The sequence below is a fragment of the Canis aureus genome, chromosome 10 (assembly GCF_053574225.1).
Source record: "Canis aureus isolate CA01 chromosome 10, VMU_Caureus_v.1.0, whole genome shotgun sequence".
NCBI lineage: Eukaryota > Metazoa > Chordata > Mammalia > Carnivora > Canidae > Canis > Canis aureus.
In genome coordinates, this window is record NC_135620.1 from 56,540,688 (window position 1) to 56,557,358 (window position 16,671).

The following is a 16,671-nucleotide window of genomic DNA, read 5'->3' on the forward strand; positions in this document are numbered from 1 at the left end:
ATGCATTCAGCTTCTTACAGCCAAGCACTGTGCTCATAGTTGACAGCACAGGTTGGTTTTAACCTAGCAAAGCAGATGGGATGGATTTTCTTGACAACCATGGCTGGGAGTTACAGCTCCTGTTCTCTTTCAGTTTCAGAACATTAAGCGTGCTGCTCTGGAGGCTCCTGAGGTGCTGCTCTGGAGGCTCCTGAGGTGCCCCCTGGCACCCAGGAAGAACTGGCAAGGAGGAATGGGTTTCTTTCTTTTCCTTTTTAATTGGAGTTCAATTTGCAAGATTTTATTCATTCATGAGACACAGCAGAGGCGTAGGCAGAGGGAGGAGCAGGCTTCATGCAGGGACCCCGATGTGGGACTCGATCCCAGGACCCCGGGATCACACCCTGGGCCAAAGGCAGATGCTCTACCTCTGAGCCACCCAGGCGTCCCTCGGGTTTCTAACAGTTTCAGGGCTCGGCTCCCTGGGCCGCGGGCAATCCCCGCCCACCTCGGAAAGGAAGTGAGGGCGGGGCCGGCGGGGCTCCCCCCTCTGCGTTGCCTTGGAGACCAAGTGCGTCCAGCTGCAGTTGAGGCTGGATCGGGCCTGGCTGACCGGAGTGGTGCCTTCTTGCAGGTGGGATGCCGGGCGCCGGGGCTCAGGGCCTCCCCCTCCGCCGGGCTCAGAGGGCCAGGCCGGGGACCGCCCCCACCCCCACCCCCACCCCCACCCCCGGGCTCCTCCGTAGGCTGGCGGGGCTGGTGGCGCAGAGGGGCCTGCTGGGTCTTCTCAGCATACAGTAGGTGCCTAATTAGCATGGCCAGAGTCAGGCTGCGCCCTCCCTCCGGTGCCCCCTCTCTGTGTCCACTCTTGGCGGGGAGTGGCGGAGGGGGCCCGGCAAGGGTCCTTGTAACCGCGTTGAGCTCCAGGTTGGGAGTTCAAGGCCAGGTTGAAATACAAGCGGACACCTTGGGCATGCTGACTTTTCCCAGGAAAGCTTGGGACAGTGAAGCACAAAACAATAATTTGTCATTAATCTCTGCCCCCAAAGTCCCTCTGGGATTTGCACCCTGCGGGGCTGGAAGAGCCTGCCTTCTCTGAATTCTGCTCTTGCCTGAGGTTTGTTTCCTTTTGGCTTCTTTGCCCCTCCCCTCTTTTTGTTTAAAATGAAAACCCCGATGCCTGAGCGGAACCCCATGCTTTCACTCAGACAGTGGGGTGGGTCATGCCCCAGCCGGGTTGCCTAGATGGGTCTGGTCCTAGGCAGAGAGGGCTTGTCCTGGGGTTGGGGTGTCAGTTTTTCAACCTCTGTGGGTCAGAATAGAGATCAAACCCCAGACAGGATTCCTGGACAATGAATTCCCAACAGGAGTGTCCAGGCCAGCAGCCAAGGTCAAGATGTCCTCAGTGGGGAAGGTGACCCAGGTTCCCAGCGGGAAACTCTACCAGCAGATCTTCGAGGCTGAGGTAGGTCTGACCCTCTTCTCTCTGCTCCCCAAACTTTCCTCCCGCTGAAGGCTTTTGTCACCCGGGAATCCAATGAAATAAGGCTTTGAAATTGCTTTCATTTTAAAAATAATTCTTATTGGTTCTTAAAACATAGGAATACAAAATTAGAATCTCTATTCTTGAAAAGCAAAGAATTTACATTAAAATTGTAATTAAATTAGATTAAATTTAAGCTTAAATTATTCAGAAATAGCCAGAATTAACCATTGGATATCTTGGGACCTTTTTCTATGCACAAAAGCATTCCTAGTTTTTTTTTTTTTTTTCTATTTAAAAATGGGTTTGATTCAATGCCAGTGTTTTGAAACCTGCTTTTCCCCTATTAACAGTATCACACAGACCTTCCCCATGCCAAGAGGCAGTCATGTATTTCAGGATGCTGAGAGGTTGCCTTATTGTTAATCTAGGACTTACCATAACGTATTCAAGTAATACCCTCTTGACAACCATATAGGTTGCTGGGATTGCCTTGTTGTCTATAAAAAGCCTATAAAAAACTCACAGACAAGATATCTTAAAAGAAACACACAAACTTGAACCCTTCCTTTGAAGTTCTGTAACTGCTTATTTAAAAGGGAGTTTTCATTCCTACTTTAAGCCCTAAATAATGCTTTCTGTAGAAGACTTGGAAATTGTACAAGCATAAGGAGAGCACAGAAACAAATTACTCACATGATCCTGCTGCCTGGAAGCAACACACCATTCTTCACATTTAGCACACTTTCTCTGGGTCATTTTTCTAAGAGTTTAAAGTTTTGAAATCATACTGTATAATTTTGGTTATAATTTTTAATTTATGCTTTTAATTGATATGTTTTATGGTATATCAAAAGCATTTCCCCATGTCATAAAAAAAGCCTTTGTTCTTAATAAATACCTAACATTCCATTGAAAGGACATGGCAAGTTTACTCAACCAGTCCCCTAAAATTGTACAGCCCCATTTTTCTAATTCCTTGTGATTATGAAAGATGCTGGCATAAGCGTCTTGGCCCTCATTAAAATTTCTTAAGAGATATCTTTCTAGATGGCTGAATATTTGGGGGTGGGGTGCCTGCATGGCAAATACCCTGGGGTTAAAGGCCTCCCTGCAAAGTGTCTTCCTTCTGGTAAGTTCCCCCGTGACCTTATGAGACAGGCCAGGGTGCTGGGGAGTGGATGTTTTGGGATGTTTGGAGAATCCACTGGGATCTTTTGTGGATACAGGCACAGCTGGTCCGCTCTCTGGCGTCCACCAGGAAGCATGCTGTGGAGCGGTCCATGACCCCAAAAAATGGCAAGAAGCCCTTGATGAAGAGGATGGATATCCCTGAAGGGGAGATGTTGTCTGCTCGGCAGCAGAAGTGGGCACACAGCCTACCCAATGACTGGATCACAGAAAACCCTGTTCTCTACAGGTAGGTCCTGTGGTCAACACTGCACCTCCACACACTGGAGGTGTGTCAGAGTCTTCAAAGACTCAGAAAGATCTCATGCAAGATGAGGGCCAGGTAGGAATGAAGTCCCTGGTACTTCTTCAGAAAGAGAGAAGTAACAGCACCTCCTTTGCAGAACTCTAGGCTTCTCCCTCCATTCCTCTTCCTTCCTCCTCAGTAATTACTGATTGAGTGCCAGGGCTGGGTGCTGGGTATGGGATCCCACTCTCCTGGAACTTGAGGCCTTGATAGTAAATAAATAAACAAGTCCCCCCAATGGCGGGAAGGCTCTGACCCAGAGGATGAATGGGGGCCCAGAAGTCAGGAAAGCCCCTGAGACCAGAGGATGAGGGAAGGGTAGCATGGGGCAAGGCTCTGAGGCAGGAAGAGCTCAGTCCAATCCAGAAGGCTGAAGAAGTCAGTGGGCCTGAGGAGAAGGGTGGGAGATGAGGCTAGGAGAGGGTTGCTGACCACAGTCAGGATTTTGGACTACTGAGTGAGCACTGATTTACCTTTTTGAGGCCTTCTGGCTGCCGTGTGCAGAATGTGGGGAGCTGCAAGAAGAGGCAGGGAGGCCAGAGAGGAGGCTGCTGCTGTCACTATAAGCCTGGTGGGGCTGCAAGACAGAGACTAGGGTACTTCACATATATTTTGGAGGCAGAACCCACCAGACTAGGTGGTGGATTGGATGGGAGGAGTGGGCTCCTGAGAGTCCAAGGTCTGTGGCTTGAGCACTTGTGTGGACAACCGAGGCGCCATTCCTTGAGATGGGCGGCTATGGTATTGGGGCTGGAGACTGGGAGTTCCTTCTGAACCTCCACTTTTAGAAGTTGAACTTGAGATTCCTGAGCATGCCAGTTGAGCTCCCTGAGCTCAGACTCCTCAAACAGGGAAAAAGGAAAGAAGAGGAAAAAGAGAATCTGCATCTACCTCACCAGGGCACTGGGGCTGAGCTTCCCTTGGCTCTCCAAACTCTGCACAAGCCATAGACCCTTCCCTGGTCTGGGGCTCTGAAGGGGAAGTCAGTCTTTCTCTCCCTGCCTTTGTTTTCTCTCTCACCTACTTTAGGGCAGAGATTGAGCCAATGCTGGGTAAAGGTCTCTGCCCTGACCTACCTTTGACTTTTCCCAGGGAAATCTCCCCTGAGGTTTCTCTTCTCTTCTCTTCTCTTCTCTTCTCTTCTCTTCTCTTCTCTTCTCTTCTCTTCTCTTCTCTCTCTTCTCTTCTTTCTCTTCTCTTCTCTTCTCTTCTCTTCTCTTCTCTTCTCTTCTCTTCTCTCTTCTCTTCTCTTCTCTCTCTTCTCTCTCTTCTCTTCTCTTTTATTTTCTCTCTCTTCTCTTTTTCTTTTCTTAAGATTTTATTTACTTATTCATGAGAGACACAGAGAGAGAGGCAGAGGGAGAAGCAGGCTCTCTATGGGGAGCCAGATGCAGGGCTTGATCCCAGGACTCCAGGATCACGACCTGAGCCAAAGGCAGGTGCTCAACCACTGAGCCACCCATGTGTCCCTCTCCTGAGGTTTATGATCCTCAGCACCCTTAGCTACCTCCAGATGGACAAACCCACTGGTCACCGAAGCCCAGACTAGAAGTCAGTGTTCTCTAGGCCCTGTATCTGATGCCCAGTGCATGGATCCAGAGGCACAGAGGTGGGTGCCAGCCGACATACCCCTACTTCCCAGGAGGACTGTCCTGCAGCCTGGCTGTAACTCTGACTCCCACAAGGGTCTAAGCCCCCTCTCAGCTGACTTGAGAGTTACCTGTGCCTCCCACCAATCCCTGCTTCCCCAGGGTTTAGCCTAGGACCGCCCGTTATCCCATAACCAGATAGAGCATCAGTCAGGAGCATTTTGCCCCACAGGACAGTGTTTTAAGAAAGGCACTTCTCATGGAAGGTGCTGGCACTGTGCTGTGCTTGTTTTCTGGAACAGACAAAGACAGCTCTGCCCTGGACACAGATCCAGAGGACAACTCCCTGTGGCCTGTGGCAGGAAGAAAGATGTGTTTGAAACCTGCCAGGCTATGCTGCCCTCAAATGACTAGGGTCACTGACTCAGCATTGGCATCTCTCTGGAGGGCCTTGTCCCCTTCTTGAAAATTCAGCCAGCCAAAGCCAACCAGTTTGTTCCTTCACCCAGGGCAGGGCCTCTGGGTGAGTGGAAGAGGAGCCCAAGGTAGGGATAGAACAGCACCAGTGTCAAGTTCTTGGGTCAAGTGGCCGAGAAGCCAGAGCCATCAGCATTCCTGTAGTCAGAGTACCTGGGGCTCCCATGGGCACCTAACTGACAAGGTAGAAAAACCCACCTCTGGAGGGTCAGCCCAGGCCCTGTGATCTTCCTCGCTAATAAGGCTGCAGTGAGGACTGCGTGAGAAATGAGTAGAAAGCACTGCACATGTGGGGGCCCTGAGGCATGACAGGTGTCATTGAGACCTGTTGTGTTTCTATACTGCTTGTCCTGTAGACAGTGTTATTCCAAAGCTAAGGTCATGCTCACCCACTCTGGTCCTCCCTGCTGAGATGCTTGACCACCCAGGGTCTTAGCTTTCTCCTCCCATGCTGAAACCCCATGGACCATGGACCTTGGCCTCTCACATATGGGTCTAGGAGTCTCAGCTCTGCTTTGTACCGTGACTTCTCTAAGCCCCCTCCCCCATCCTGCACAATGGGGTTACCCCAAATGCCTCATAGGATGGGTTACTGAAGGAGCAAATGCTAAATGCTTAGCACTGGCCTGGCTTTCCCAGGCTGGCCACGCCCCTTCTGGTCCTCAGTTTCCCCATGGAGAAAGGGCTCTTGCTTACTACCCACACTTGGTTTGTGGCCAGAGCAGAAGCAGACTTTGATTACCTGTCTAGGGACCGTGGAGCCTGCTGGCAGTAGATGCCCGGGCAGTGTCTGTTGGGAGATGGGTACAGCCTCAGGGCTGTCTGGGACAGGGTAGGCCTCGGTTATCGCCAATACCCAGGATCCCTCTGAAGATTCCCTTCTGTGCCAGAGGTGCCCTGGTGTGGGGGAGGCAGCTGGGGGTTTACTGTCTTCTCTGCTTGTACTTCAGGGAAAAGGAAATGATCAAGAAGAAAAAATCTCAAGAAAGTGAGAGTACTGCTGCTGCCCGAGAAGTCCGGGGCCTCATGGACACCATCGGTGAGCCTCTGTTCAACCTTGAGAGCAGGCCTGGCTTTCTCCCCTCCGCCTCCTTGCCCGAGCCTCTTCTCCTGGGCCTTCTCCTCAATGCAGGGAGCTGGGGAGGGAGCAAGCGGCTCTGCACACTCAGCATTTACTGATGAAAATCAGTAATGGATGTTGCTTGCTTTACTGCAATGTCACAAGAGGATCTCAGTCTACATTGTCTTCATACTATGGAGGAAGGCTCTTTTTCTTCCTGATTAAAAAAATAATACATGCTCACTATAAGTAATTTCTACACGCAACGTGGGGTTTGAACTTATAACAGGCACCCCCTAGTACATGCTTATTGTGGAAAAACAAAAGAAGGAAATAAGCAGAAAGTAAAGATTCTCCCTTCACATAGCACTGCTTCTCCTCCCAAGAGTGTCACCCGCTGTGAAACCACATGGGGCATATGGTGTTGAGGTTCCCACATAGATTCAGGGGACAGCAGAGCACAGGGCAGGAACGCACACCCTAGAGCACACATCCAAATCCCTGCTCAGCCACTGACTGTGTTTGTTCTTTATCCCCCATGTCTGAGTGTCCTAACTTGTAAAATGAGGCTGATAAAATAGAACTTGCCTCTCGGCCTCTTCAGGAGTGCTAGTTGAGTTAGAACAATGCCTGGTACTTGGTAAGTGCTATCTAAGTGTTGGTTATTCTTATCTGTATATGTATTTGCTTCCATAAAACTTTTTTTTTTTAACATAAATGGTCCCATCCTATACGTACCATTTGGAAATTTTTTCTGGCATTTAACTGTTGAAGCGAGACTTCGTTTCTTATAACGCTTAGGGATCACCTTTTCTCCTTTTTCCTTAAGCCTCTGACACTGTGGCCTTGTTTTGGGGTCATTCTCCTGAACCAAGGCATTTTCTGCCTTGCTGACTTTTCCTGGGCACTCTCTTCTTGCCTTGAAACTCTGAGGGCAGCCTCCTCACCTCTGTTGTTCTCCCCCAGTTCCTGAGAGGATCTGCGCCACCTCCCTGGGGACCACCGGTGTAGACTCTAAGAGGCAAGGCTACGAGAATGCTCTGGGGAGCTTTAAGGAGGAGATTGCTCAGATTGGGATGGTGAGAGTCCTCCCTCTCTCCCCTTCTGTTCCCGGGCCATTCCCAAGGTGGGCTTGTCACTGCACCCACCCTCCTAACCCCTCTCCTCCAGCTCAGAGGTCCTGAGTGGCTCACAGTGGTGTAGACAGAATCAGAGTAGCCATGTTTGAGTGGCTCATCATTAGTGCTTGTTATGAGCACAGCTCTCTGAGTCAGGTACTTTTTACTCCTACTTTACAGGTAAGACCCAGAAGGTCTCGCATGACTTGGCACATAAGGGGCCAGGTGGGAACTGGGCTCCAGGGCTGATGCCAGAGCCCAGCCCTTGAGCTCCCTGCTCAATCCTGCTGGGGGGTACTCGTCTTCCCACTCCCAGCCAGTCGTGATTTCACTCATCCGTCCCAGGTGTATATGAGCTCTACTTTTGCCCATGACTCTGTGGCTTTGGTTGTGCAACATAACTGAGCCCCAGTTTCCTCATTGGAAGTAAACTTGGAATTCTATCACTGGCCACTTCTTTAATGAATATTTAAGTCCCAACCACGGGTCTGGCCTGATGTCAGCACCTACTTCATGGGTTTTGATGAGGACCAAGTGGGTCTGAGGACAAGGGCTCAGCCAGGAGCAGAGCACCCAGCACTGAATAAATGGTGCCTGACCTTGTGCTCAGGCTGTGAACTAATTAGTACACCATACCTCCTCAGGCCTAGGTAATGATTTTCAGTTTGAGACAGGACCACACCTGACACTTCCCCATCACAGGGTAGAGGGTGGTGGGGAAGGGACACTCCCCCCTCAACCCATCCTGGTGGTGTCAATACCATGGCCATTGCCCTACTGGCCTGTTTTAGGAAATGGAACCCTTCATCTTGGAGCCAGGAATACTTCTTTTAAAAAAGCTGGCCAAGTCTAATGAAGACATAGACCAACTCTTCAAAAAGGTGGAAAGCAACACCAACCTCGAAGACTACACCATCCAAGTAGGGGTTCCCTTGTGGCCAGGCCCGTCCCACCCAGGTCCTGCTCTTTCCTTCCCTGCCATGTGTCCTCCTAGCCTGACCCTGTGCTTCTTGGCATAGACCCTGTTGGAGCTGTGGGAGCAGGTGGCAGAGAAGTTCCAGTTCCAGAAGCAGGGGATCAAGAAGCTGGATGAGGCCCTCCATGAGGCCGAGTTCTCTCGGGCAGATAAAGTGAGTTGGCCTGCAGGTGGGCTTGTGGTGGTTTTCACCTGTGGGATGTGTGAGGCCTCGTCTGTATCCTTGTAGGTCTCCAGGAAAAGAGAGTCGCTAACAATGGCACCTTGTTTCTAGCTCAAAAGCGTGTTGAAGAAATACATGGAAATCATAGAGAAAACATCCTACCTCGTGCAGCCCGACGTGTACGGGCTGATAAATAAGGAAGCGATGGTGAGTGGTTTGCATGTACTACGGGATCAGCCCACAGGTGGAGCAGGACCTGAGGATGCCCCAGAGCCCTATGTCTCAGGAATGATGGTTTTCTCATGGGTCACATTTCCAAGTAACTCAAGCTGGTCACTTGGGTTCAGAACCGGAATTAAGTACCCTCAATAGAAATCTTTCTAAAGTACATGGCATCCATCCCTGCTGTCTTAATCCCAGTTACCTAGCCCAGTGTCACTGGTTTGAGCACTGATGATTTTACAAGCACTACTGGGCCCCGTCTCAGCTTACCTGGGTGCAGTGCAGTAGGTGCTGGATGATGGAGCTGTCCTGCCCTCAGGGTGGTTTTGTGCCCTCTTCGGCGACCCCAGCCTGCTCTGTTTATTTTTCTAGTGGTTCTCATCTGCCTTCCTGTGGGCTGTCAGTGTCTACTGCTAAACCATGTTTACCTCCTGGCTCTGTCCCTGCTGCTTCCCTGTTAACACCCCACCCTTGCCCAGCTGCGTTCTTTGGGTGTAGAAAACAAGAAATTTGAGGTTGTCCAAAATGTTTCCAAAGGCAGAGTTAAGCCTGACTCCCCCGCCATGTGAAAGGACACCTATGTACGTATGTACGTGTTTTCCTCAAGTGTAATTAGCACACAGTGTGATGTCAGTCCCAGGCGTTCAGTACCGTGATCCCGCGATCCCGTACATCACTCATCACTCAGTGCTCATCGTGACTAACGCGCTGTTAATCCCCTTGGGCTGTTTCACCCACCCCCTGCCCACCTCCCCTCTGGTGACCACCGGTTCTCTATATTAAGAATCTGGGAGGTTTTAGGCCTCTTTTTTTCTTTATTCATTTGTTTTGTTTCTTAAATTCGACATGAGTCAAATCATATGATATTTGCCTTTCTCTGTCTGACTTACTTAGCATTTCACCCTCTATGCCCATCCATGTTGTTGCTTCCTCTGGCTACTCAGGAGCACATTTTGCTTGCATGGGCTTCCAGGTCCCCTGCAGTAAGCAGGGCTTGCCAGATCATGGGCCTCCTGGCAGTCACAGGGTGAAAGGAGCACAGTGCTCAGAATCCCAGAGGGGCTCTGGGTCAGGTCTGCACCTCGGAGTCCTGGGCAAAGCACAGACAGGATGCTGACACAGACCCCCTGCTCCACTACCCAGATACACAAGCTCCTGAAATAAGTCCGTTCTTGTACCTTGAACTCCCTGTCCATAAAATGGGAGGAATGATCCTTAAAGACCAATACCTGTTGGGGGAAGGGAGTGGTAAAAGAGAGCTTAGCAGTGGCCGTGGTCATGTGAGACAAGCAAGAGTGCCTAACTTTCATCCAATGGATCTATTAGGGGAGTCAGATTTAGCAGCATCCCAGGGATGTTTCATTGCTTGACTTCCACATGCTTATTTTACTCATTATAACAACTAGCACTGGCTACTTAGTCTACGTGCATCTATCTCATTTAATTTCACAAAATCCCTGTGATGCCAATAGCAATAGCCTCACACGATGGCAGCAGAATTGGAGGCTTAGGAAAAACCTGCCAGTGCCCCCCAGCTAGGAAGTATAGCTGACAACAAACCTCAGATTCCAGTGAAAATTGTTACTGGGATTTCTACCTGTTGAGCTTGGCAGGTTCTCACCCTTGCTCCAAGGTGGGCTCCTTGAGGGCTTGGGGCAGTTATGGGGACATTTGGCTGTTGCACTCCTGGGGGCCATGGGAGAGACTGCTCTCAGAAAGGGGGAAGGCTACTCAGTGGCAGAACAGTGCCACAAAAATGAAGAATTGTCCCCACTGCCTTGCCAAGGATGCCCAGGGGAGGATCACTGGGAGGATTGTGGAAGAACGTTCTAGCTCTGGCCTCATTTGGCAATTGGGTCTTCATTCTCCTCACAACCAAATGTGACTGGTCCCTGATGGCATGAGCATTCTGCTTTTGGAACAAATTCGTAAAAAAAACCCCAAAAAACCCAACCCAAACATTTAAACACTAAGAGCCCATGAGAGTGCTTATCTCCAGTGAACTAAAACCAGCTTCTTTAACAATCTGATATGGTCTTGGGACTGGATTGAAGGTACATAGGTAAGTCAGGATTCATAGGTAAGCCTTCAGGAAAGACCCCTGTCACTGACCAGAGCTGCTCAGCCCCTGGCAACTTCATCGAGTGTCCAGTGACCCCTCAGTGTCCCTCAGATGCCGCCACAGCCCTACTCAGCCCCATTAGGCTCCACGCCCTCAGCCTGCACCTCACCTGGCCCCCTGCCGCAGCCCCCCACCATCCCTCTCCAACCCAGCCCAGTTCTCACTTTGGAAAGCCTCTGCCTCGTGTAGAGCCTGCCTGCCTGTACCACAGGTTATAAACCAAGCCCTACTGGCCAACCGGAGGGCCATCGCCCAGCTGTTCATCAACCTGATGGAGGCCACACTGCAGCAGGAGCTCAAGAGCCACCGTCGCTGGCAGAGCCTGGTGGACGCCTGGAAGGCTCTCAAGAAGCAGGTGCTGGTGCAGAGTTTCAGGTCTGTGACTGCCCGCACTGCCCGCAGCTCTTCCCTGGCCCACCTGGAAGGCTGGCACAGCAAGCAGGTGGCCCTGCCCTCCTATTTTCCATACTCCAAAATGCTGCTGTTCTTTTGCGGGGGTAAAACCATGTGCTCTTTTTTTTTTTTTTAAGGTACAGTAGATAACAATGTAAAGAAGAAATTAAAAATCACTACTAATCTCTCACCACAGGGAGAAGCACAGCTGATATTTTGGTATATTTTCTCCCAACCTTCTTTAGAGCCACACTGCATATGTCGCTCTATATCTTATTTTCTTCATAAACATTATCACATAAGCATTTTCTGAGCACAGTACCAATTGTTTGAAAACATCTGCCTGTTATCTGTCCAATTTCCATCCTACTGTTACATGTAACCCTGTAGTCCTGAGCTGAGAATGGTGCTCCCTTGGGCATTAGTACTTCCTGGCCTCTGGTAGTTTCACCTCTGGGAGGGAGGGAGAAGGCCTATCTCCATGCTTCCTCCACCAGGTGGCATTTTTGTTAATCCGGCCAACAAGCAAGGCTTTCTTTTGCTCGTTGGGCCATGGTATCCATGGAGGATGGATGCCAAAGAATGTCTGTCCATCTGCACTGTGGGTCTGGGCAGGGGAGGCCCATCTGCACACCCGAATTTCCAGATGGAGAACCTCAGAGTCTGACACTGAGGATGAAAGAAAAGGCCTGGATGAAAGAAAAGGTACATCTTCATGGATGTACCGAGGCCTGGCTTCACCTGTATTTTCCCTGTGACCTTGATCAAGTACTTGAACGTTTTAGAGCCTTTCATTCCTTATGCAAGGCAGACATGATGATGGGCCAGTGTGAGAGTTTCTGTGGTTCTTTTCTCCCACTTCCCTCACTCCCTCCTTTCATCATTGTCCCAGAGGCCCCCAACGGAGAGGAAGCAGCAGGAGTGGTATAAGGGTGCTTAGGTTCGGAATGTCCTCACCATGGGTCTCATCCCCACTCTCCCACCTCTCCTGCCCCTCCTCTCCTTTCCATGGTGCCAACGCGTGTCTGGATGCCCAGTGAGTTCATGGCCAGTGAGAGGATCCAGGCTCCTCCGGCTGTGAAGAAGGAGATGGAGAGCATGCTGAAGAACCAGAAAGTCCTGCAGGAAAAGCGGCTGGAGCATCTCTGCACCATCTGGTACACTGGGAAGAGGCTGTAGCGAGGGATGCTATGGAGGAGGCAGGCACGGTCCTCAGCATTGACCATTCTCCTGAGGCATCCTCCAGGCCAGGCCATCTCCTTGTTCCCTAGTCCTGTGCTGGCTGCCTGGGCCCACTTTCTGGGGCATTTCAGCCCTAATGGCAACAAAGAACACGACACATTTGCTGGGGAAGTCTAGTGTGACTGAGCCAAAAAATGTGGGAGGAGGCAGTGGCAAAGGGGGCGGGGAGAGTGGGGGTTGAGGGGGAGAGGTTAAGGGGTTGAACTTTTTCCTAAGGGTTGGTAGGGAGCAGAGTGGCTCCATCAGCCTTGCAGTTTGGAGGGTAAGTTGGAGGGTCTGAGTCTGGGGCCTGGAAGTCAGCGAGGAGGCTGCTGCCATTAGACAGGAACCCTGGATGCGCCCCTCAGACCTGGGCTCACCTAGCTCTGATTCCTTAATAAGCTGTTTGGTGAGGGGCACAGTGAATGTCCTAGACCCAGGAAGCCTTGGGAATCCTGTAGCATCCACTCTCAACAGCAGGATGGAACCTGCACAGACCTGCCAGTAGAGACGCTTCATGTGCTGGGAGATGCTCCTCCCCTTCCTGGGAAACGTGGTCCTGCCCACCTATAACCCTGGTAACCCTGGGTTACCCTCTGGTTCCCCCCACCATAGCGCCTAAGTTCTCCTAGGATATCAGTGACAATTAGAACCCCACACAGTCTCCTCCAGGGCAGGCACATTTCTATGCAGGTGTAAAACTCACAAGGTGGATAAAAGCCTCAGCATAAGGTAAAGTGTTTTTCTTGTTTTCTGTAACTCCACTTTTTCTGGCTGAGTCCCTGTTTATTTATTTGTTTTTTTTAAATTTTATTTATTTACCCATGAGAGACACAGAGAGAGGCAGAGACATAGGCAGGGGGAAAAACAGGCTCCATGAAGGAAGCCCGATATGGGACTCGATCCTGGGACCCTGGGATCACAACCTGAGCCGAAGGCAGATGCTCAACCGCTGAGCCACCCCAGTGTCCCAGAGTCCCTGTTTATTAAACTGGGCCAAACTCAGTCTTTCTTGGGGTTGTATCCATTGAGGTGAAGCCGCAAATCCCCACCCATCACAGACCTGGGGAAGGGGTCTGTTCCTCTGTATTTGATCCACCCACATGCCCTGGGGCAACCATCACAGCGTCTAGACAGCTGGATGCAGGAATCTTGAGGAGGCTACTCTGCACCCTTGTGTCTCCACACCCAGGCAGCTGTTGCCCCCAGATACCTGGGTCTTAGAGCTGGCCCCCATGGCCTTCCACCAGGAAGGAGGACCCAGGCTCCCACTGCCAGGCAACTTCTGTCCTCTGAGTCTGCCCCTGCTCCCAGCCCCCTTCCTTTGGGTGAGGAGAGAGTCCTGGTCCTCAGTTCTTAGCTGCTCCCCCAGCCTCCCTCCCAGGACTCCTGGCCTACTTCCACCAAGGCTTCCCCTCCCCAGTGCTCTAGACTCTCCTGAAAAATTGGATTTTGAGAACCAAATCCAGAAAGATATCTAGGCTGCTGTCTTTTCTACCCTGCCACATCCCTCACACAGGCTGTGAACAGAGGGCTGGCTGGCTACCTGCCTGAGAGAAGGGAGGACAGGGCCAAAGACATGTAGGAAAATGCATTTCCTGGTGTTCCTGGCCACTGCTGGGAAACACCATGTAATGGCAGTGTCTGCATGCAGAACATGGAGCTGGTGGGTGACTTGATCTGACCTGAGGAAGTTGAGGGCAACTCTATGAAGTCAGAGGCAAGAGTATGCATGTACAGGACCCAGCAGCTCCTTCTCAGTGGAACTATAGAAAGGAGTAAAGCCAGGACACAATCTGTGTCTGGAAGTGTGTACTGCAAACACAAGCTCAAATGTAGAACTTAAAAGTAAAGTTGCAAAGCCTTGAGCATAGAATTCCAGTCAACATCAAGAGCGAAGGTTTGGGTTTGTGGTTTGTTTGTACAAGGAGGTCTTGACAGCACCCTCAAAGCACACTGTTTAGACAGCCACCGATGTCTTCTTACCCTGTCAAGGAGCTAGGGAGCCTTTTAATCAAGCCCAAGGAGCTGTCCCAGGAACTGCCTCCTATGGGATTCCATACCCCTTCCTGACCCATAGTTCCAGGCCTTACTCCTGAAACCCCATAGTCCCAGATTTGCTTCTCTGCTCATGCAGGTGCTCTGCAGCCTGTGGGCAGTGGTGTCACAGGACTGGAGTGTCTTGATAAGACTCCCATGGCTCCCAAGAGAGAGTTTTCCAAAGTCCTGGGAGAGTTCCCGTGGATTTCCTTGGACCCAATGATCATGTGCATATCATTTAAAAATAATTTTTTACATTCAACTTTTATTTTGGAATAATGTTAGATTTACAGAAAACTTACAAAGATAGAACACAGGATTCCTGTATGCCCCTTAACTAGTTTCCCCTAATATTGTTCTCTTACATACAAAACAGAAATGAACTCGCATGCATTCCCATCACCTAGACACCAGGCATTTTCAGATTTTACCAGTTTTTCTACCACCGTCCTTTTTCTGTTCCAAGACTCATTCCAAGACACAATACTGCACTTACTGTAGTGTTTAGATGTGAGGATATGCTGTGCACACTATTTCAGTTGTCTTTTGCTCTTTACGGGTCCACCATAAGTAGGGTGCCCAAGACCACCCTGGGTTACACGTCTTGTCCTGGTATAATCATTAATAGAATCCCTCCCTTCATTGTCAAAAATGTCCCAGTTTGGACAGTAAGTTATGTGGTCCTCCTAGTTATATGCATCTTTCCATACTATTAAACACTACTCAAAATTTAGTGACTTAAAACAACAAGCATTTCTTGTTTTTCACTGTTCTGTGGGCTGTTTCCCACAGGTGTTTCCTCCAGTCTGGGCTGATCGGTTGGGACTGGGTGGTCTAGAATGTCCTCACTCCCGAGTCTGGAGCCTGGGCTCGGACAGCTGGAGTTTCTCTGGTGGTGGTGGCAAAACTCCCTGCAACAAGAGAGGGCAAGAGGGGTACCCAAGCCTTTCCAACTCACTGTCATGCTTGCTAATGTCTCATTGGCTTAAGCAAATCACGTGGCCCAACTCAGCCCCGCCCCAGAAATAGACTGAGGCAGCAGCTAATGATTTTGGCAGGTTTTTCAATCTGCCACACTATTCTTAATGACTTCAGAGAATTCACTGGACTGTATTTAGACAGAACACTCTTGTTGGATGTGAAGTTTGTGATTTCTTGAGTGCTTATAAACAACTGTTAGGCGTCTGTCTTAATGCATAAACTTTGTATGCATTGTTATCTCAGATTCGGTTCCTAGAAGAAGAAGGCAAGTAGGTTTCCTTTTGTCAAGTGATGTGAACCATTTGCTTTTTCCCATTGGGAAAATTCCATTCTTTTTCTTTCTTTCTCTTTCTTTCTTTCTCTCTCTCTCTCTCTCTTTCTTTCTTTCTTCTTTCTTTCTCTTTCTTTCTTCTTTCTTTTTGAGAGAGAGAGTGTACCCATGTGAGGTAGGGGAGGGGAAGGGAAGAGGGAGAGGGGGAGAAAGAGAATATTAGACAGTCTCCATGCCCAGGGAGGAGCCCCTACACCAACTCCATCTCATGACCCTGAAATTATGACCTGAGGAGAAATCAAGAGTCTGGGATTTAACAGACTGAGCCACCCAGGTGTCCCTGGTTTTATTTTCTAAGTAACAGACTTGTTAAGATTGATAGACCTTTTATGGGTTATATTTTTGGCACCAGGAAATCCCTAGCAAGTCAATTGTTTGTTCGATGTTTACATAGTTACTACTCTGGGGCTACATGCCTGAAAGATGCTGTCAACTCCAGTAAGTGAACGTTTTATTCAAGCATGGCTTACTTGTCATATCTTCCTTCCCCAGTGACCTTCTGCCCCCCAATTACAGCAGAACTCAGCTGACTGAATGGCATTCTGCTCTCAGCATCTTAAATAAGAACCTCGGTGAGTGAGGTTTGTGGGGTACCACGTGGGTCTCTTCAGAATCCTGGTCAAGTAGTAGCCAATCATTTATGTTAGAGTCCATCGTTAACTCAGGAGTGGGGGCAGGCCCCCCTGGAGGAGGGAGGGAATGTAGATGGAAGAGTGAATTCTGAGAGTTCATATAGGATCTCCAAAACCTTGCTGGTAGAGCCCTCTCCCTCCCATAGCTTCCTGGTCACTGCCCAGCTGGCATGGCTGCCAGCCACACACTCTGACCCTGAACCTTGACCACAGCAAGGAGCCAGAAGGATGGCTTTGATGACCTCCTGTGAGGACAGCTTGTGGGCCAGATCCTGGGTATATGAGATGCCAAGCATGTAGTCTTGTAGTCAGAGAGATGTGGGTTTGACCCCCAGCTCTGTACCATCCCAGCTGTGTGACTTTGGGAAAGTTATGGCCACTCTTGGCCTCAAACTGCTCCTCTATAA

At 50.0% G+C, this 16,671-nt stretch overlaps 1 protein-coding gene across 3 annotated transcripts in view; it reads left to right on the plus strand.

Moving 5' to 3' along the window:
- The first annotated feature begins 524 nt into the window (after window positions 1-524).
- CCDC180 (coiled-coil domain containing 180) overlaps window positions 525-16,671 on the plus strand; it is a 64,214-nt gene continuing 48,067 nt past the window's right edge. The window contains exons 1-12 of one of the 3 annotated variants that reach the window (XM_077912616.1): window positions 525-613; window positions 1,029-1,096; window positions 1,347-1,444; window positions 2,692-2,882; window positions 5,956-6,044; window positions 7,032-7,144; window positions 7,975-8,103; window positions 8,203-8,313; window positions 8,434-8,529; window positions 10,878-11,041; window positions 12,097-12,216; window positions 16,125-16,204. In XM_077912616.1, the coding sequence (XP_077768742.1) occupies window positions 1,376-1,444; window positions 2,692-2,882; window positions 5,956-6,044; window positions 7,032-7,144; window positions 7,975-8,103; window positions 8,203-8,313; window positions 8,434-8,529; window positions 10,878-11,041; window positions 12,097-12,216; window positions 16,125-16,204 (1,162 nt within the window). In that variant the 5' untranslated portion in view covers window positions 525-613; window positions 1,029-1,096; window positions 1,347-1,375. The remainder of the gene's footprint in view (window positions 614-1,028; window positions 1,097-1,346; window positions 1,445-2,691; window positions 2,883-5,955; window positions 6,045-7,031; window positions 7,145-7,974; window positions 8,104-8,202; window positions 8,314-8,433; window positions 8,530-10,877; window positions 11,042-12,096; window positions 12,217-16,124; window positions 16,205-16,671) is intronic. The other 2 variants (XM_077912615.1, XM_077912614.1) reach the window with 2 other exon arrangements.